The sequence below is a fragment of the Alligator mississippiensis genome, chromosome 3, assembly GCF_030867095.1.
Source record: "Alligator mississippiensis isolate rAllMis1 chromosome 3, rAllMis1, whole genome shotgun sequence".
Taxonomy (NCBI): Eukaryota; Metazoa; Chordata; order Crocodylia; family Alligatoridae; genus Alligator; species Alligator mississippiensis.
The window spans coordinates 165,525,694-165,548,173 of record NC_081826.1 but is presented as its reverse complement, the minus strand read 5'-3'; the positions used below and the strand labels follow the sequence as shown (position 1 = coordinate 165,548,173).

The 22,480-nt window shown below is 42.5% G+C and overlaps 1 protein-coding gene across 1 annotated transcript in view; it reads right to left on the bottom strand.

Annotated features, from left to right (window-relative positions):
• SHOC1 (shortage in chiasmata 1) overlaps window positions 1-22,480 on the bottom strand; it is a 102,848-nt gene that overhangs the window by 8,045 nt on the left and 72,323 nt on the right. The window contains exons 17-25 of the mRNA XM_059723540.1: window positions 14,604-14,838; window positions 13,792-13,861; window positions 13,039-13,223; window positions 12,566-12,683; window positions 9,962-10,073; window positions 6,003-6,124; window positions 3,888-3,981; window positions 2,635-2,766; window positions 280-429 (exon numbers count right to left, since the gene is read on the bottom strand). Coding sequence (XP_059579523.1) covers window positions 280-429; window positions 2,635-2,766; window positions 3,888-3,981; window positions 6,003-6,124; window positions 9,962-10,073; window positions 12,566-12,683; window positions 13,039-13,223; window positions 13,792-13,861; window positions 14,604-14,838 — 1,218 coding nt within the window. The remainder of the gene's footprint in view (window positions 1-279; window positions 430-2,634; window positions 2,767-3,887; window positions 3,982-6,002; window positions 6,125-9,961; window positions 10,074-12,565; window positions 12,684-13,038; window positions 13,224-13,791; window positions 13,862-14,603; window positions 14,839-22,480) is intronic.

Here is a 22,480-nt window from a genome sequence, read left to right as displayed (position 1 = left end):
TATCCATATAGGAGTTTTCTGCAGTGATACAATTGTTCCCATTTTAACATGGTCTCATTCAAGGTCAAAAGGTAGATTTAAGTAACTTGGATCACTACAGAATCATGAAAATTCATAACAGCTGCTGCTTGTTTCTGAGCAGTCACATTCCTATCTCCTTTAAGGCAGCTAAAATGGGTTTTTTCACCCTTGTAGACCTTAAAAAGCATTGTGTTTGACCTTATTTTTCAGACAATCAGCTGGTCCACCAATTAAATTTGTAATTTCATGATGACCAACCTTTAACACCTTTTCTGGAACCTCAGGCAGGAGTTCCTGAAGTTCGTCAAAAGTCGCTGACAAAAGCCTGTTCAGTGAAGACCCTCTTTTCAACATGAGCTGAGCTACTAGAGGGTTCAGGCATGGAAAAGCAAGTAAGTGCTTCTCTGCCTAGAAGAAAAAGAAGTCAGTTTATAAATGTTCAAAATGATCCACTTAAGATATTCAGCTTCCCCTGTCTTTAGAGGGTGAAGAGAATGGTATCATTTTGATGTCTCTGTACACAGAATCTAACATAGAACCAGGATTTTGATCTGGTTACACCTTAAATCTGTGCATTTCTAATGTGCATGTCACCATAACCACAATATCTTGCTAGTGGGAAAACAAATTACATAGAGTAGGAAGGATGTAATAGGAATGGCAAGTAACAGTTCCACAATTATGGTTGAAATCGGTGATCCATATAAATTCAATTAATACAGACTCCTGATTTTGCCAAAAATCTTAATTTTGTTTCAATATGTCACATGTTTACTCTTTAGAGCATATTTTTTTTAACGTTCAAGAGAAACTGCCCAAGCTGTGCTTGTATTACAGAGCAGTTACATTCGATAGTGTTTCTGACTTCCATACAAATTGTATAACACTGAGCTACTTCTTCAAGTTTTTGGCTTTTGAAGAGTTTGCATTTTACACACTGGTTGGCAAAGTTCTTTGGGTAGATGTGATATCTTTTATTAAACCAACTGAGTAGTTGGAACAAAATTCTTTGCAAGCTTTCGGGCACAAGTACCCTTCTTCAGGCATAGGGAGACATGTTGTTATTCTGAGATCTCCAAGGAATGAAAGAAGTACTTGTGCCTGAAAGCTTGCAAAGAACTTTGTTCCAATTACTCTGTTGGTCTAATAAAAGATATCACATTTACCCAAAGAACCTTGCCTGCCTATGTCCTTAGACCAATATGGCTACAGGCAAAAACCCTGCAACATTTTACAAGTCATATAAGCCTAAAACAAGTACATAATGTTAGTTTCAAAATGCTAATACCCATATCTAAAAATTGACTTTGTGATCAATAAGCATGTCCTGCATGTGAATAACTGACATCAACAATCTGATGAATAAACAATAAACGTTGACTATCTTGAGCTCAAAACTGGTTAAGCCCAACAACTTCAGAGCTAGGGACAGACATTTGAGAAGTCTGAGCCTGAATTTATTCAATCTTTGCAGGTTGGTTTAACCTGGCTAGGCTAAATCAGTTTTGTAATCAAACAGACATCTCAGAAATGCAGGCACATGCCAGAAGTGGCTCAGGCTGGAAGCTGGGGGGCGCTAGAGCAGGCCCCCCCCCACTTCCTTCCACAGCATGGAGCTGAGGAGGGTGTGGCCAGGTTAACCCAGAAGGGAATTGATAACAGTGTTTATCACCCAATTAAGAAAACAACAGAGGAACATTACCAGTTACTTGTTGATTTTGCCTGTTGATTCAGCAGGGACCATAGCCAGCATGTGGTCTGCTAGCTAATACACAGACACCTCCTCAGTAAGGCAGAGGGGAGGGGGGAATTCCTGCTTAGCAGGCAGTGGTGAGGGGAGTGGGGAAGCAGCCCACAGTCTCTGGACCTCCAGCCAGGGATCAGAGGGGAGGGGCCAGTCCTGCTGTGGAGCAGAGAGCCCTGCCCAGCCCAGAGAGCAGACCAGGATGCTGGGGGAGTCTGATTTATCGTAAACCAGCAAGGGGTCTGGGACAGACATTGCATAAACCAGTCTGAGCCAAATCAGTTAAATCTGATAGTACATTCAATCAGGTTTATCTCAAACTGGTTTCAGCCATTTTCAGACTGGTTTATGTGCACTGAACATCTGTTCTGTTACAGGTTTAAACCAGTTTCTGATCACTTAAACCGGTTTATGTGTAATGTCTGTCCCCAGCCCAGTGGTAGAAGTTGTATGCTTCTAGCCAAGCATGTCCTCAAATCCTCTGTAGCATCAGATCTAAGTGTTCAGTAATCTGCAAGACAGAGCCCAGTTTGTTAATCTTTCCAGTTCATTTAGCTTTTAGAGTTTAGTGTACAGAACTATGGAGTCACAACAGGATGATCTGGAGATTGATTTATTCTCTGGGATATTCTGCTGCTGTACACTTAAGACGAACACCTCTTTCGGTGCAGCTGTCTCAAAGCACAGGGAAGAAAACTGCATCTGCTTTTGCCTCAAGAATTCAAGCCCATTACATTTATATTTTAGAACAAACCATGAAAACAAATGAAGTAATGAAAACAACCTAGACTGTAAAGTATCTTAGACACAGAAAGAAAACTGTTTTTCTTAAAGCAGTTCACTTTTTGTTAAAGCCCATGCACACAAACCTCAGTTGGCAAGACAGAAAGCCATGATTTGTCCAGCCACTCGTGGGGATTTGTCTGGGAAGATACCAGAATGCTGTCAGCAATCTGACGAATTAACAATGCTGTCTCTTCAATCCCTGGTGCAAGAGCCAACTAAAAATAATGTAAAGTTGTAATTAGGAATAAATGCTCATATGTCAAGTGTCTGTAGCAGGCAACCAAATAAAAAATGTAGAAGTGTTGGTATAACCTCAAGCCATTAAAATTGCTCCCTGCAAATGTTATGGAGCAGCTACAAACTCCTACCCTTAAGCCCTATGTGTTAGCCCTGGAGTATTCATGTTCTAAGTGAAGTAAATATTAGATGTGATCTAGTGTGTATATATAACAATGATTTCCTTTCAAATAAGTAATTCTTGAGACTGTAAAGTTGGTATGTTGTAGTAAAGGTGTAATGAAATTGTGGAATTCAGGATGTTTAGCACTTTGAATGTCTAAGTATTTTCTAATAAAGTACCCATCAAATATACGTTAAAGTCTACAGGGATTGACTGCCAGCTTTGTCTTTCCCTGAAGCTAAGCTTCCTGGAGGAACACCTTTGTAACAGATTTTAATGTCCGTTTAATAGAAAATCATCTTGTATTGCAAATTATTTTACGTTACAGATAAAGCACAGAGACCAACTTGGTGAACCACACACATTTATTTTCCCTCCAGTTCCCACCTCCAGTTTTCATTACTACAAATATTGTTTTCTCCATCTATTTTCTGAAGGAAAAAGCATTTTTATAAACATTTTATTTTCACATACAATGAAAACATGCAGTGAAATGGTACTCAGAGAGAAAAGTAATGCTTTCTTTTGTTTTTTAAAGCAGTAACATAATTAGTATTATGAGAGTAATCTGACATTGACTTCTACAAAAAAGTGACTTTCATTTAAGAAAAACAAACTCAGACTGGTACAGCAAGGTTCTTGTGCATAACAACAGATTGATACAATTATATTATCTCAGTATTATGATCTCTGGTGCATTGGATATATGTCTAATGCCTGATTCAATGCCTGTTGAAATCATACACGGGAGTCTTTTTATTGCCTTCACTGGGCATTAGCTCAGCCTCCTACATCTTATTTTAATCAGGTGTTTAAGCTTCGATTATTCCATAACTTTCACTTTGTTTCCAAAATGTTTTGGCAATGTAATAGTAGTGATATTACAGTGACACTGGAGATAAGAGCAGGCTTGTAAACTTCCCACCAAAAAATTACCTTCACTTCAAAGTCTTCAGATTTCTGTGCAAATGAAATCAAACCTGCATATATTAAGGCTAGATGATGCAGAGTCTTTCCTGTTAGACTGTACCTGAAACAGAATTGCATTATAATACCACATGGTTCTAACATCTGCATAAAGGAATTTGAAGACATCTGACAAAGACAAATTCTTCTGCAGCTATATAGTTTATCTAACTAGAACCAAAGCTCCATAAACATATATTTAACACGTGACCCTGCAAAAACACACTGAAATGCAGGAGGGAAAGAGAGAAAAACAGTATTTACCTCCAGTACAAATGGAGTGTTGTGAAGCAAAAGCATGTGAAGAGAACTAAATTAATAAAAGAAAGATGCCAGAGATGGCGCCTACAGTGGGAAGAGTTTGCCACTCACCACTGTCTTACAGTACAAGGCACTGGAAATGAAAATGGTAGTTATATTAGAGAGCAGAATAAGAGATTGAAGGACTGTTTTTTTCCCATGCTTCTGGGCTTTGCTGGTTGCCGCATGGGGCTGGGAAGGAATTTTTCCCCTCTCTGGTTCCTACAGGCATCGGGGTTCTTTTTTTTCACTTTCCTCAGAAGCACAGGGTGTTGGCTGTCACCAAGGCTGGGGATCTTGGAGTGTGCTGATGCTTCTCCTGGGATTAAAATACCTAAAGGTTCCTGGTTACAGGGTCTTGCCCCTCTGCTGATGGTCAGACCAGCTGCCACACTTGGGATCAGGAAGGAATTTTACCTCACAGTCAGACTGATGTCAACAGGGAGGCGGGGTGGGGGGGCAAGGAAGTTTGCTTTCTCTGCAGTGGGGAGGCATAGTCCTCTCCCTTGGATTTCTCACATATTTTAACAACCACTTTTTAATCTTTGAAGTGGCAGGACATTAACAGCGCCCTCACCCCACTTGCTTTATATGTGGCAGGTCAGGGTATTGATGGTGTTTTGGGACAACGCTTAGTAGCTGTAAGACAGTATTGTTTGTGTAGTTTTAAACAAGCCCTTGTTTAGATAGGGATGATCCTGCCTTGGGCAGGGGGTTGGACTAGATCTGTCGTTCTCAACCTTTTTTGTACCAGGACTCAGTGGTAAACATTGATGGCCAGTCCTGGCCCAGTAAATAGTTTAAGTAGAAAAGAGCCCCTTGGCCTGGCTGGTGCCCCTCACTCCTTACCTGCTGTCCCCCACTCCAGCCCCCCAGTGTATGGGGTAGGGGGTGGGTGTGTGGGGCAAGGGGCAGGAGGGGCAAGCAGCCCCTGGTAGGCTGGAACTCTGCCAGCCTGCAAGGGAAAAGTCATGGTTTTCCACATTTTTATCCTTTAAGGGAGAAGCCATATTTAAAGTTTTTAAAATAATTTTAAAAGTTTGTTTGCAACCCTTTCATATATTCTTGTGACCCATTTTTTGGGTCACGACCCATGGGTTGAGAAAGTAGATGACCTCCTGAGGGCCCTTCCAGCCCTATTTTCCTGTCGTTCTATGACCACTAATGACCGTGTCAGAGTAGGAAAAGCTCATGGAGCAAAAGCTGAAGAATGACTGCAAGTGACTAACAGACCAGGAGAATACCCACCTACTTACTGGACAGGCTAGAATGTGATGCAATCATTAATGTACAGGTAATGAGGTAACTTATTTCAACCTATTACAATATAGATTTCCAATAAGTATTGTTGTCAAGCTGGAGTATGTTCTTTGGATGGGTTAATTTTTAATTTATCAAAAACAAAGTTGTCTGATCTAAGTATTAAGCTCCGGGAAAATCAATTTCTTAAAACTCAGTTGTTCCATCTCTTGAACATGACCAAAAATAATCTAAAACCTGAAAATATACCTCTACTGTCTCTATAGATACCCAGATTTCACTGTAATGTAAATTACTCAACTGAATCCCAGCCTGAAAGCATGACAACATAGAATTTGTGGAAGAAGCCCAACTAGACAAACAAGCTTGTTTGTAGCTATTTATGCTGTTGTAAAAGCAACACACAACCTACTCTGCAATTTGAATGGGGAAATTTTGTTAGACTACCTTGTTATAGTAAACCATCTTTTATAGCAGCAATACTGTTTTAGAATACTGCATTTGCAAAATTAATGTTTAACTTACTCTGAACTCAGTCTTTCTCTGGAGTATAAAATGATCCAGCAGCTGCTGTACTGGAGAGACAATGCTATCAGTCTCAGTATGATATTGTCGGCAGATTTCTCACAGCTTAGTTCTTCCACATTCTATCAAAAAAGAGGAAATTGATATTTGAAATGTATTTACAAGGTCAATGCAAAAATCTAAGGGTTCACCGCAGCAATATACACAGTTGAGAACTAGCATTATTATGTAGACTAGGAGTTATGAGGCCTAGATTCCCCTCCTGACTTTTACTCTGTAGAACCTTCAGAAAGTTATTTGATGTCTCTGTTCCTCAATTTTCCCCTCCATAAAATGGGGATAGAATTTATATATTTTGTTGGCATGTTTTAAGGTTTACTGAAAAGTATGACAAGAAATATTATTAATCATTACAATATCTTAACCAACCTATACAAATCACAATATGGACGAATATGGATATAATAGGCTTATGAAGCACAATATGACTAAAAATTACTGTGTAGAAGTTATGTTCTGTTGTAAATATTGATTCATAATTTCATACTCTACTTTTCAATAGCTGTTTTGCTACCTGTAAAGTTTCAGTCCCACCTGTGAATAGATTCCTTATAATCAAATGGTCTAAGGAACTTTAATGTAGTACTAAACAACATAAATTGTATATGATTTTGTTTTGTAATTTAACTATTACTTTAGTGCAAGGTCTTGTCTAGACTACTTCCTTTCAGATCAAGAAGTTATGTAAATTAATGTTCTGGAAGGGTGTTTCACAAGACCATTACATAGGCACACAGGGATGCCCCTTGCTGCCCTAGGAGTGGTTAAGGATGGGACGATGATGATGCACATCTGGATCTGCCCAGATCAGGGATGTAATAGCTGGAAAGCTGGCTGTAAGAGTCAGTTACAGGTTGGCTGCTGAATGTAGTGCGTTCATCTATTGTCTTAGGCTGGGAAGGGAGAACAAGACATCTCCCAGCAGAAAGAAAAGAGCTGGTTTCCACAGAGAACTAAGGTTGGAAGGCCTGGAGAGTGCTAATGACTACAAAGGGCCTGCAGTGGTGAAAGGTAGAAGTGAAGGAGGCTTGCGGATGGGAGGGCTGGAGAGTACAGAGAAAAACAACTAAGAACATTGGAGCTGATAATGGACAGTTGAGAGATGCCTAGATAGCATAACAGCTGAAAGTGGGCCCCTCTTGATGGGAGGTAGGAAGCGGGCCTGGGAAGCTGATTAGTGCTGCTGTGTAGATGTGGTCAGGTTAGGTCAGGTTTGTGTCAGGTCAGGTTCACCTGCTACCATAATTTACAGTAGACAGTACTACCTGCAACTGTTAACACCAAGTGCTGGGCAGCAGTTAAATAGCCTAGCCTCCTCTAGGGCAGGGGTGGGCAAAATGCAGCCTGTGGGCCAGACGCAGCCTGCCAGGCCATTCTATCTGGCCTGTGGGGCCCCTAAATAATTTAGAGAATTAATATTTATCTGCCCCTGGCTGCCTGTCATGCGGCCCTCAATGGCTTGCCAAAACTCAGTAAGTGGTCCTCCACCCAAAATAATTGCCCGTCCCTGCTCTAGGGCCACTTGTACACGTGATGGGGGTTTAGTTCCCCCTAAGTTGAAACAGTGGGTTTTTAATTGTTACAATTAAATACCTACCATTTAAATTTAGGGGCTTCCATCACTGTTACTGCAATGTGGGGTTTTTTTGTTTTTGTGGAGCTGGCCTGTGGGAGAGGGGAGGGAGTGTGGAAAGCAAGCTGCTAGCAGGTCCTGAGCTGCTCAGAGCCAGCACCCGGCCTGCTAGCAGCCTGCCCGGGCAGCCCTGGGGAGCACCACCACTGTGGATGGAAAGACTGGAGCCCCCCGCAGCTCAGACACTGCCAGCAGCTCGCCTCACAGCCATGGGCAGGCTCTGTCAGATTTAACTAAAAAAAAAAAAAAAAAAAAAGATTAGGCCTCTCTCTGCCTTTTTTCCCCTGTTGGGGCTTCCAGCACCCTGTGCACTGTCCCTGATGCCTTCCCACTGCCTGGGACCACACAGGAATGGGCTGGCTTGCCTCTGGGGCCGTGCAGGAAGTTGACAGGAGGGCAGTTGGGTGTGCTGGAGGCTGGAGAACGTAGCAGGGACTGTACACAGGGTGCTGGAAGCCTGCCAAGCTACCCTGAGCACACCTGATCTTCTGATGCCCTATGCAGTGTCCCTGCCACCTTCTGTGGCCACCAGCACACCCAGCCACTTTCCTGCTGCCTCCCTGTGCTGCCCTGGGTGTGCTGGTGGCTGGAGAAGGCAGTAGGCATGGTGCATGGGTTACTGGAAGCCCAGGCGGGCTTGAGGATGGATGTATTGCTGCACTTTGTTAGGTAGTAAACTAAAATACATCAGGAAGTGTTTTAGTTTGTTACATAACAAAGTCATTTACATGTCAATACGCCGTCGCATATGTATGACGTGACAATATTAAATTACAATATGCTGCCACGTGTAATGTGTGATGCAATTAAACTGCTAAAAAGGGCAATTTCATCACATGTACAAGCGCTCTAGGGTGCAAATGGCTTCAGACAGAAGAGCCACTTAGAAAGGGGAGGTACTAGTCTTATCCCTGGCAGTGAAAATGCTGCCAGAAGGTTGTGAAACTAATCTAGGAATGGTGGCCTGTGAGATGGACAAATGGATGATTTCCTTTGCTCCAGCAGCTCCTGCAGCCAAGCTGGTTCTAAACGTACTGGCACCTGTCTTTCCTTTGGATTAAAATTGCAAGGCTGAGAGGGGAATACTGGTATGTGGGTAGCTCAGTGTCTCCATATAAACATCCCAGGCTTTTGCACCCTGGAGAGGTGACTTCAGCTTTGATCTATCTTTCAAGATGTTCAGTGAGGTGATGCCTCATTTGGTTAAATTCTCTTGTCTTGCAAGACAGACAAATACCTACTATGGGGTTATGGGATGAAGCACAGTAGGCAACCCCGTAACTAGACAGAGTGTGGGATGTAAGAGAGCAGGACGTGCCTGGATCCTTCTACTGAACCCCAGCCAGCATAAAAGATGTTTGAGGGCTGCCTAGTGGTGATGTGAGATCTTGGTGGAGACTGAATGAGGAGTGGCATGCACTGTAAGAGATAAGGACTGCTGGGGTGTTGTGCACCTATGTAAAAAAGCAGTTAAACAGAAAGGACTGTGAGGAAGATAATAGCCTGGTAAGACTGTGAGAGGTCAGAGCCTGGGAAGATATATATACAAAGGGCCATAGACTAGACAAGCAGGAACACCTGTCTGTCAAAATGTGACAAATGCACATCAAAAAGAGGAGCTAACAATTTGGATGGGCCACAACATGCTTTTAATATAAACCCATTTTTAAAATGTGTGCATTTAAATGCTGTTCAATTTGATTAAAACAATCACTTCAGGGACTGGAGAGCAGACCTGCCAACAGAGACAATGTAGGTGAGCTTGCTGTTGGTTACCTAAAAAACATGGGGGTGGAAAGAAGGTGCAACCTACATATATGGACTTCCTAGCCCTCTGAATGTTGGAAACTGTAAGGGATGAATGGCAGGGGTCAGATCAGTCTGGATAAGCCCTGCATGTATATATTTTCCTATAGTTTGCCACTGTGAGATGCAGGATATTGGGCTTAAATGAACTTGTGGTCTTATCTAAGATGGAATTTCTTATATACTTAATATCAACATTAAATCAACCAATGGATACATTGATGGCATAGATAGAATTTGGATTCACAGAACTCGGGGAATAACTTCTTTGCATAAGTGTTTGTTTGACACTGTCTGGGCTTGCAATTTACATGGTTTAAACAGGAACAACTGAACAAGTTAGAAGAGTACAGAGAGTGAACTAAAGGGAAAGATTACAATTTGTGTAAATGTAACTGAGTGCAGAATCTGGCCATATTAGTTGCATTTCCAATTTATAGTTGCATAGTCTGTTTTATACCTGCAAAACTATAGCAGTGTGTTCATCTATTGTCAACACAACATATCGATCTGTGTCTTCAAAAAGCTGTAATGACTCACTGCAACATCTTTCAACAAAAGTGATGTTATACCTGCAGAAATGATATGATTGCTAGATATCCTTTAAGTGAAATTTTGAAATTTTCCTAAAAAAGGAAGGGTTAAATGGAACATTGTTATATAGCATGCTTATTAGATTCTTCAGATAAATAATGTGAATCTATCTTTTTGAGCTTTCCTGAATCCTCAGCTACACTTTAAATTATGACATATTCAAATAACAGGAATCATCCATTTTGATATTACCTCGATGCAGTGGCACAGCCTGTGAGAAAGACTACTTTTTCATGACAAAAATTGCATGCAATGTTGAGGAAGATTAGCAAGTTAAAAAAAAACAAAAAACAAAAAACCAATCACATGTCCTTTCACAGCATCTGATGAAGTGAGCTTTTGCTCATGAAAGTTTATGCATCTGTTGTTTAGTTAGTCTATAAGGTGCATCTCTACTATGCCCAATGCATTCATGATGCAGCAAATTAAAAATCCTTAACATTTGCTTAATAGTTGTAACTGTATTGCATTGTTCTTGAAATCCAGAACAAAAACCTTTCAACAACATGCTACCCTGATCAATTGCCATTGCCATCTGATTCGGTGCTGTCTATACTCCTTTTCTTTACCACTGTACAGCACAGGGGGAATGAAAGGAATGGAATTCCTCATTAATGACCTTAAATTATCAAGGTGAGGGAAGTGAGCCAACACAACATCCCTCTTTTCTAGTGTCAGTGAAAAGCTTTGAACACATGCTCAGGGTTATGAAGGAGTCAGGGTAAACCAGTGGTCTCCCACCAGTAGATCCTGATCTACAGGTAGATCCCAGAGCCTCTTTTCGTAGATCTCGGGCTGGGGGAGAGATGGACGCATGTGCATGCACACACTGCCCCTTTTTCCCCCAGGCTCCAGCAGGTCAAACTGTGGGGGAGGGAAGGGGCAGGGGCTGACCATGCAGTTCAGCCAGGAGCAGGGAAAGGTAAGTGGGGCCCCACCAGCCTGGTAGGGTGGTCAGAGGTGTGGAGTCTTCCAGACCCAGGAGCCGGGGTGCGACGCCACATTCATCTGGCCATGGGGTGGGTGCTCCTCAGTGCAGCCGTGGCACAGAAGTGGGATTGGCACAGCCTGGTGGAGGCCTCAGGGGCCTGTGCCCCTCTCCTCCCCCCCCCCCGTGCTCCTCTCCTCCCCCTCTCCCCCCCGTGCTCTGGAGGCCTTGGGGGTGGGGCAGGGGGTGGGGCGGAGGGCAGTGCAGTAGATCCTGGGGTGCCCTTTACTTTCAAAAAGTGATCTTCACCATAAAAAGGTTGGAGACCACTGGGGTAAACTATTAGGGTAGCAGCCAGAGAAAAACTATTCTTGGAATTGCCTTCCAGCAGACGCAGGGGATTTGAAATTGACTCTGTCAGCAGTGAAGCCCATAGAAAGATACATCATCTAATATCCAGCACAAAAATCTTATAAAGAACTGAATACTTCATATCTGCTCATTTAAAGCAATGTGACTGGTAAGATGCTGAGAAATTAGAGTTTTGTTTATCAGTTTAATTCCCTCAATAGCAAGAAGACTAGGCAAAAGCAGTAACTGGTCCCTGATTACTCTGCTTGCAGTGAAAACAAACACTAACAGTACAGTCAAAGTAATAAAACTTTAAGTATTAAACATTACATTTATTTTTCTGGACTATTAAACTATTGTTAAAGGCAGATAGGTACAGTTTCACCATTTGCTTTCATTTTGCCTCAGTGTCAAAATTGGCAATGGTTTTCAGTAAGATGGTTAACTCTTATACAATGCTTAGATGGACTACCTTCAATCAAACTTGCAAAAATTATACTTTACTATCTGTTCTGCCAAACCAAGATCAAAAGTCTCTTTATCTGCAAGACTTTTAGACTGTTGAGAAAAGCAAAATGAATATGATTTCTGATAATGAAAATTATACACTTGTACAGTGTACTAGTTGTAAAAATTCACATTTTTTCTGTTTCCAAAACAAAGATATTCAAACACTCATTCAGAATGATATGAACACCAAGTCTTAGCTACACAAACAAAGCAGGCCCTGACTTATTCAATTATAGAAATACCATAATAAAAATTGGTAACATTAGAAAAATTTAATCTTTTCTTTACTATTGTTTTGGGGAGCATGGTTGTATTTTTTTTCTTAAAGCAAAAAAAAAAATATGGAAAATTAAGAGGCAGACAAGCCTCCCTTCTAGCTAATACCCATTTATGAAGTTGTACAGACCAAAAGGTAATTCTTTCTTTTTTTGTGTGTATGAAATGTTTGGCCTCAAGAAAGAATTGAGAATAAATCTATGGTCTCAATATTAATCTCAGACTCTGCTTTGATTTACTATTCCATTAACTGAAGAAAGCCATGAATGCACGCATAAAATTTGTTGTTTTTCCTTTATTAGAGTGTGAACTTTCTAACTTCCTGAATAAATATCCTCGTTGCTAATGAAACTAGCATGCTAATGGATTAACAGATGCATCATAAATAAGGTTAGTTTCACTTACTTGGATTCCAGAAGCTGAAGGATTTCTGGTGAGTTAAGAAGTCCCTCAGATGTAAAAAATACATAGGGAATCTGAGTCTCCAGAAGGAAGGAGCCAAAGTGATTACCTGAAACATTTTCTAAACAAAGAACAGCTTCAAAAAATAGGGAGGCCAGGAAGTCAGTTTTAAGTATTCACAGTGATCTGCCATCTTGACAATGCAGAGCTTTATATATACACCCATTAAAATGCTCCTTCTCCCTGTGAGAGTAGGATTTGGGCTAACTTTTTTTAAACCAATAATTGGGGATTTTAAATCAGAGAAAACCAGGATCCCTGGTCATGAGCCAATCTGGCCCACAAAGCTAAATTGTAGCCATTATTCTTTACTGGTCTCTTTCATGAACATACATATACAAATATTTTAGAGAATAAATTCCTTTTTTCAAATGAAAGACCAACCTTTTAGTGGAATTCTAGAAGCTTTTACTTACTCATTACAACAGTTTCTGGGAGAGTAGTTTTAAAAGTTATATAAGGAATGTTCAGATTTTTGCAGAGCTTATTCCAGCAAGAGTTCTCTGTATAATCAAACTCCACCACTAGAGAGAAATGAGTCCAAGGGAAGTCAGCTCCGATATGCTGATAATTTACAATAGCACAGGAGCATTTATTTAAACTGAAGGAGAAACAGCAAAAGAAAAAAAAAAATCCTGTTTTAGTGCGACTACTCTCAGTACAAAATAAAAATTGTTACATTTTGAATAAGAAGAGCCAGTCATTTAAATGCCTATTATGAAATCAGATTTTGCTCTCTCTGTATTTAAAACATTTAAGTATCTTTTTCTAACTATTTTGCCCATTGCAGTCATCTACAGTAAGGTTTTTATATTTCCTGCCATCATCAGCTGGATATTGGGGTCTTGTGAATTAGATTTTCATGGAAACTTTGTGCAGTGTCACAATCCTATTTCTTTTTTGTCCCCAGTGGATCCTGCATCTGAGAAATGTCAGTGGTTGTTAAGGGAGCATTCATGTGCCTAAAGTTAAGCCTGTACTTAAGTGCTTTATTGACCTGGGGCCAAGATGTTAATCACCTTGCAGAAGAAGGCTGACAAGGCCTAATCCTGAAACTCTTACTCTGGACTTAGATAAAACTCCCACTGAAATGAACAGGAGTGTCAATGACATTACTGTAGGGAGGGGACTTTATGATATGAACTGTGAAAACTATGAATTCTACACACCTGTTAATGACACTTTTGCATTCTAACAAAGCTCCTCTTTTCTCAGGATTCAAATCCATGGTTTTTAAACCTGTTTAGAAGGAATGAAAAACTCAAGAGACTGAGCAGATATTCTACTGGTATGAACTGACAGATGACAACAAGCAGCAAATGCAGACCAAGTCAGAACGTAATAATTCTCAGGAGCACTGTCTGGGCAACACAGGCAGTTGTCAATCGTCTCAAGTTTTGCTGGTCTGGCAAACAGTGACTTATTCTTGGAGCCTTGCAAATTTGTGCCTGTGCTGGAATGTATTCTAGAGTCTCAATGTCTGGAGCAAGCGTGCTGCTTAGCTAAGAAATGTTTCTCATTGACTTAAAATAAGCAATTAGAGCCTTGTGGAAAGCAAAGGTATTTTATTCTGTTCCTTTTTCATTCCTCTCATGGATATAGAAATATAAGCAAAGATATAGCTAACAAGCTGCAGAGGATGAGACACAATGTGTATTCCATATAAAATTCCTCTTTAGTCAGTGTCTCTAGCACATATATTTAACCAATTTGCATCAAGAAGTAATTATTATTATTATTATTATCATCATCATCATACTGTGGCAAATATACCCTCCACTTCTTGTTAAAAGGCAGGGGTCTTTTTCTAAAAAATTTATTATATAAAAGACAAAACAAGAAAGAACAGTTCAACAGAATGGCATAGTGAGGGTGGTGTGCAGATCAACCAAGAAACATTTTATGTTAAAAATGGGTTTTAAAGAGTATTACTGAAAGAAGCCCCTGGTAGACTGTTCTGAGGACAAGCAATGTCAAAGAAGGCACAGAAACAGAAGTGGAAAAGAGAATAGGAAGAATGATATAGATGTATGAAAAGGAGGCAAGTGGGATGAGATGTACTCAAAGATAAGAAGAATCAGACTGGAGAACAGTTTTGATGTCTTGACTGTTATACATAAGAACACGCATAAGCAGCATTTACCTTCTATTGAAGTAAGTATGTCAATGAGGGCAGTCTTTTCACTATCTGAGTCCATTCTTGTTATTATTAAAACCTGTCATAAGGAAGGAAATTAATATTTTAAAAGCTGCCTTTTCAGTTAGTACACTCCTCCCACCCCCTACCTTGCATATATTCTCCGAACTAGGCTCCATAAAAATGTACCCCGTAGAAGTTTTCTGAAGGATAGTTATGGGCCTGCCACTAAAAAACACTGCATGGATGGGGCTGTGAAAGGAGACTCAGAACCAGGAATAAAAATATTTTTGGAAAAAAAAAAATAAAAAATCACAAACTTGAATATTTAAACACAAAGGAAAAGCAGTGAAAGATATTACCTGAATTGCAGTTAAGGAAACTAATCCTCACTACAACAACTGGATGGACCATTAAAGGGAATGAGAGCTTCAGACCAGTCCTAAACTGCACACTGAACACTTTGGAAGTTTTGCAGTGGATTTTAAGGGACTTCTGGGAACTCTTTCCCAAAAGAATGTCAACTCTACACTGATAAATTGTTTAGGAAGATTTCCCTGGCTTATAATGGAGCACATATTAAATGATCTTTGTCTAAGATAACTTATCCCTTATGAAAATAATGCTGAAGACCAAACCTTTTTATGTTCCAAAGGCCCAAAAATGCACCAATGGCAGATATTTTTAAATGATTTACAGTTGGAGAAGAGATTCATCTTCATTCCCCAGTCCAAATTGCACAAGTTGAACCCTGTGCTCTGTGGTTAAAATATAATTTTCAGCATGAATGATGCATGCCCCCAGCAGCTGGGGGGGGCATGGCAGTGCTAGTGGTGGGAGCGCGGCGGTGGTAAGTGGGGAGATGCTGCCGGTACTGTCGGCGGCAATGGGGAAGGCGGGGTGGTGAGCATCGACCAGGGGTTGGCGACCACCCGTTGGCACTGCTGACAGTGTCAGTGGTGCCTTTTCGTAAGGGGTGCACCACCCTGCTCAGGGGGTGTACGTGCACCTGCGTACACCCCCTTTGTATCGCCACTAATTTTCAGGAATAAACTGTAAAGATTGTCAAATACACCAGCAATGGAAGCACCACACATTAAGCTGTAGGCAGGATGATCCTAGTAGCTTAGCGCATCTTAGAGGTTCTCCTTGGTGCACTTTATAGACCTGATTTTTAAGAGGGTCTCAACTGTGGAATCAGAAAAAATATATGCCTTAAACTTTGATTATTTTAGTTATAAGATGACATAACCGCTTTGTGTAGAATTGCTGGCTCGGTACAGTAGAACAGATAAGGGCAAGTGTTTGTTCTTTGTAACTCTTCTGCAAATGCTTCGCTCACCGCGGCCTTGAAGGTAAAAAAAAAAAAAAGTATGTACAAAGTAGATTTCCAGGTGCAAGAAGGAGGTTTGTGAACTAACCCTATCTCCCCCATAATTCCCATCCTGATAACAGCAAAGAAATAATGAAGTAATATTATAGCCGCTTTTCATGCTAATTTCACTATATGATCACGTGAGTTGTAAGCGACTGTTAAAAAGTATATAAGCCTCCTGATTTTGCTCTTGGGGGGGGACCCCTTCCAAGTGCTTGGGAAATCCATGTCACTTTGGAACTCCCCCTACAGCTGTAGTTTCTTTTGAATAAAAGCTTCTGCTGACCTGACCCAAAAGTACTCTGTGTGTGTTTCCACGACAATTCCTGGTGCCGTGACTCGGATCCAGAACACAGGCTGAGGAAGGAGGACCGCAGGCTACCCCCCCCCCCGAACCCTGAGGCGCCAAACTTGAGAGGTAAGAGACCTAATTCAAAATCTCTATTGGGGTTTCGGAGGAGGACTGCCTGTAGGCTCCCAACTTGGCCGTGGTAACTGGATCTGAACCTTGTTAAAACAGGTCAGTCTGAACCTTACTGCCGGCTAAAATTTTCTGTCTGGTAAAGGATCCCATTTTGTGTCTGGTAACGTACGTTTTAGGGAGAAACTGTTTGAGGCACCTTCATCCAACAGCACATCGGGCTTGTAGTTAATTAACTAAGGCGGTGTGGGGTAGGAGGTCTGGCTGACTGAATAAATGTGCATGTGTGTGTGTATTTAGAAATATGAGCCACTGACCAGGACTGAGACTACGGTTGGGCTCAGCCGCCCCAATTCTGCCTGACAGGGCAGTTTTGAAAGCAAGGGGACCCAACTGGAACCTCGTGACCCAGTGGACAGGGCGTCTGAGTGATTTTGTCCTTTCCAAACCCCTCGTCCCAGTAGCTTCTGCCGAAAGCAGGAGTGAAAGGATCCCTCTAGTGTTTCCCTCCCCATTTCCATTTTATGAGCCGGTGTCGGGTCAGAAGCCTTTTGTCTGGGCAGTGAAAAACTGCGGGGCAAGGCACTGAGCGGCCCGGACATCCTAAATAAGCCTCTCCTACGTCTCCCTGTGTGACTGAAAATGGGAACAAGTCAGTCTAAACAGGTTCCTGTCCCCCCTAAGGGGACTCCGGCGTACTTTATGTACACACACTATTCTCCCGAGACTTGCAAGTACCTGGATAAGTGGAACTGGTATACTAGGGATGATCCTGTGAAACATTTTCCACAGGAAGGAACATTTGATCAGGATAAAATAGTGCACTTGAGAGGGGCGTTAGAGTCCCGTGGATCCAAAACACCACAAAACCAGTGGGACGCGTTCTTTTATTGGTATGATGAAATGTCCAAAAGGCGGACAGAATCTCAAACTAGGAGCCTAAAAGACTCTCAAGAAAAATTAAAACAGCAGTTAAAAGCTGTTCGGGAGAAATTGGCTGCTCCCTCAAATTACACGCTGGCCACCGCTCCGATGTATCCAGCATTGCCCGGGGCGCCCCCACCACCGGAGCCAGCAGAGGATATTCTTGACCTTTGTTCGAACCCTGCTCTCCTGGGACTCCCACATCAGCAACAACCGGTTCAACATCAGGCTGCAGCCCAGGCTAGTGACCCATTAGCTGAAGCTCCTTCAGTAAATCCATCCACGGAGCTTAATAGTCCGGACTCATCCACCATATCTGCCACTCAATCATCACCAGTGTGGCAATTTACTCCTGGGTCACAACCCACCACAGGTGTATTTAGAAGAATGGGAATAGGCATGGAAAGATCTCCCATCAATCTGAGATCCCGAACTGCACAAGTTTACCCCCTAAGCAAATGCCAGGCATTGGCACCGATGGACAAAATATAGTAACTGTGCATGCACCCTGGACTCCAGGTGATCTCTACAATTTAACTCAAAAGTTCCCAAAAATCAGGGAAGACCCAGAAAAATTTCAGGAAGAATTGCAGACTGTTATAAATTGTTATAATCCAACATGGGCTGACATTAATCAGCTCATGCGATCCATTTTGCCCAAGGAGACTATGCTACGTCTGTACGCTGCCTGTACTTGGCCAGATCAAAACCCAGGGATTGGCCAAGACTTTATTGACAAGAGAAATGCTTTGGTTCAGGCAGTTCTCACAATTTGCCCAAAAAAGGCAGACTGGACCAAAATAAATACCTGTAAACAAAACAAAAATGAACACCCCAGTGACTATTTAGAACGCCTCAAACAGGCATTTGAACGATACTCAGGAATGGATAACCCAGTCGGAAATGCTAAACAAGCAATAGTGGCAGCATTCGTCCAGGGACTTAACCCTAAAATTGCTGAGAAAATTCAAACAGTAATTATTGGCTGGGAAACTAAAGATTTGACTGAAGTCCTTGCTGCGGCTAACCATTTTCATAACAAATTGGAACGGTCTAAAGACAGTGCCGAGTTTAAGTTAATGGCCTTACAGATTTCTCAGTTGCAGGGTCCAGGTAGAGGAAGGGGACGAGGACGGGGAAGGGGAGGCCCGGGTAGATTCAGGGGAAGAGATAGATCCTTGAGCCCACAAAACCCAGGCTATGGGAACCAATGTCATCATTGCAAGCAAGAAGGACATTGGAAATCAGAATGCCCCAACCGCCCCGGCCAAGGACCCAGACCCCAGCCCCCACCTCCACTTCCTGTCAATTTTCCCAGTGTTGAATAGGACAGCCTGAGGGACAGTGACATCATTGCTCCTTTGCTTGCTACTGACCAATCTGGTCCGTTTGTTGAATGCCTTATTTCTGGTAAACCTGTCTCCTGTCTTGTTGACACCGGAGCGTCCCGCTCCACGCTAAAGGCTGCTGAGTTTCCTTTTCTACCTTATTCTCCTGAAACTGTAAATGCTGTCGGTATAGGCGGACAACCTATCCCACATCCCGTCTCTGAACCTGTCTCCATCTCTATTGGCCCTTTGTCTGAAAATCATGCCTTTCTTCTTAGCCCCTGCGCACCTGTCAACCTTCTTGGTAAGGATTTGCTGTGTAAACTGGGATGCGTGATTTATTGTAGCCCAGATGGTGTTTACCTTGAGGTACCGGAACATAGGGAAACCGAGCTTGTGGCTTTGCTAACCCAGGAGTACTCTGATCCTGACACTTCCTTCTTGCAAGAGGAACTGTTGGCACGAGTACCTCCACAGCTGTGGTCCACCCATGCGAATAAAGTGGGGCACATGCTGAGTGCTGAACCAGTGCGTATCATCCTGAACCCTGCCAAGCCACTTCCTCGTGTCCCACAGTACCCCATCTCAAAGGAAGCTGAGGAAGGGATCAAGCCTGTCGTTTCCTCACTCCTTGAGCAAGGGATTATTTTCCCAATACGCTCCCCTTGCAATACACCTATCCTACCTGTCAAAAAACCTGGTAAAGATACGTATCGCTTTGTGCAAGATCTTCGAGCTGTAAATGCCGCTGTGTTACCCGCTTTCCCCGTGGTCCCTAACCCTGCCACTATTCTTTCCTGTATCCCTTCAGATGCTACATATTTCACAGTAGTGGATCTTTGTTCTGCTTTTTTCTCTATCCCCGTTCATAAGGATAGCCAGTATCTGTTTGCATTTACTTATCAGGGATTTCAATATACCTGGACAAGACTCCCTCAGGGATATACAGAGTCCCCAACCCTGTTTTCCCAGATCCTAAAAAAAGATTTGGATCCTATCACGTTCAAAGGGGGGTCCACCCTTGTTCAGTACGTTGATGATCTATTGTTAGCCTCACCCACTTTAGAGGCCTGTGAGCAAGATACTTTGACACTCCTCACAGCTTTAGCTCAGAAAGGCCACAAGGCCTCAAAATCTAAATTGCAGCTCTGCAAGTCTAAGGTACATTATTTAGGGCATGATATCTCAGCAGGAGAACGACACCTTTCCCCTAGTAGAGTTGAAGCTATCCTCAACATTCCCAAACCTATGACTAGAAAACAGATGAGGGGATTCTTAGGTGCAACGGGTTATTGTAGACAGTGGATCCTGGGTTATGCTGCTTTCGCAAAACCCTTGCAAGCATTCACTCATGATACCACCCCGGAACCCCTCCCTTGGACTCCTGAAGCCGAACAAGCATTTGTGGTCCTTAAGCAAGCCCTCACTCTTGCTCCTGCTCTTGGACTTCCTAATTATAAGAAACCCTTTACCTTGTTTTGTCATGAACGGGAAGGAATCGCTTTAGGAGTACTCACTCAGCTGCATGGTGAAAAGCAACGCCCAATTGCATATTACAGCTCTGCCCTTGATCCCGTAGCTGCGGGACTTCCTCCTTGCCTCCGTTCAGTTGCAGCTGCTGCCTTGTTGGTTGAAAAGGCAGATTCTCTAGTTTTGGGAAACTCTTTAACCGTTGCAGTTCCACATGCTGTGATGGCCCTTCTGCTCAAGGGCAAAACTCAGCACATTTCCAATTCCCGTCTTACTAAATATGAGAAACTTCTACTGTCAGCTGCAAATGTAACCTTAAATCGCTGTTCAATTCTGAATCCTGCGTCACTTCTGCCTATTGCCTCTGATGGTGAGCCTCATGATTGCCTGTCTATCACAACTCAATTGTTAACCCCTCGAACTGACCTCAAGGACATTCCTATCCCGAACTCTGACCTTGTTTTGTTTGTTGATGGTTCCTGTCTTAGAAATGATGCAGGCAAATTAGTTGCGGGATATGCAGTATGCACTCAGTATGCTGTTTTGGAAGCCTATTCTTTACCCCAAGCTCGTTCTGCTCAAGTTGCTGAACTCATTGCTTTAACACGTGCTTGCATTCTTGCAAAAAATCAAACCACAACCATTTATACTGACTCTAAGTATGCTTTTGGTGTTGTTCATGATTTTGGACAAATCTGGAAACAAAGAGGGTTCCTCACTTCATCAGGGACCCAAATCAGTCATGGTTGTTATGTAAAAGCGCTCTTAGAAGCTGTTCAATTGCCTCTTGCTATTGCTATTGTTAAATGTAAAGCTCATGAGAAACCCTTTGACGATGTCACACGAGGAAATGATCTGGCAGACCGTTCTGCCAGAAATGCGGCTCTTTCTGGCCCACAGGCTCCTAACTCTGTTTTTGTGTGTTTTTCAGCAGACCAGTCTCCTTTGGCTAGCCTTTCAAGTCTGGCCCTTCTTCAAAATCAGGCCCCAAAAAAGGAAATAAATGACTGGCTGCGTGCAGGATGTTCACTGCACCCCGACTCTCTCTGGCGCTCCCCGGACGGCCGCCTGGTGGCGCCTAGAGAGCTTTTGCCACATCTTGCTCGTTTAACCCACTCTGTGGCCCATACGAGCAAAGGAGGAATGATTGCTACAGTACAAAGAAATTGGTTTGCCCCAAATTTTCCTTCCATGGCACAACAGTACTGTAGCTCCTGTCCCATCTGCTTAGCTCACAACATTGGGCAACGGGTAAAAACGACACCTGCAGCCCATCCCCCTCCATGGGGACCGTTTGTAAATCTGCAAATTGATTTTGTGCAGCTACCTAAGTGCTGTTCTTATGAATACATTCTTGTTATTATTGATGTGTTCTCTGGATGGGTGGAAGCCTACCCATGCGTACGTGCTGATTCCATCACTGTAGCAAAGAAATTGCTCAAAGAATTCATCCCTAGATTTGGATTGCCCCTCACAATAGATAGTGACCGTGGCACCCATTTCACAGGACAGATAGTAAAAAACATCTGCCAAGCACTCAACATACAGCAACACCTACACTGTAGTTATCATCCACAGTCAAGTGGTGCTGTAGAACGTAAAAACTCTGATTTAAAAACGCGCATTTCGAAGATTTGTGCTGAAACAGGCCTCAAATGGCCTGATGCACTGCCCATTGCTCTTATGCACATTAGAAACACTGTTAACAGAAAACATGGCCTAACCCCTTATGAAATACTCATGGCACGACCCATGAGGATGCCAGCTACACCACCTGTTGCCCCTCACCAAACAGACCTACAATTAACTGATGAAACTGTACTAAATTATTGCAAGGCATTAATGAAGTATGCCAGGTCTGTTCATTCACAGGTCCAAGAAGCCTTACCTCAACCACCGGATGTTCCCTGTCACAACCTCGAACCAGGGGATTGGATCTACGTAAAGGTCTATCAACGGAAAAACGCACTTCAACCCAGATGGAAAGGACCTTTCCAGGTACTTCTAACCACTAATTCTGCTGTTCGTTGCCAAGGTCACCAAACGTGGACTCACGCCTCGCACTGCAAGAAGGTATCACCTCCATTGGACCCCGAAGCAGCTGTATTCCAACCAAGGTTGGGATCTTTCCCTGAGGCCAAGGACAAAGACCCTCAGGACCTCACTCAGGCAAGTGAGGAGCATCAGGGTGCAAGTGCTAGTA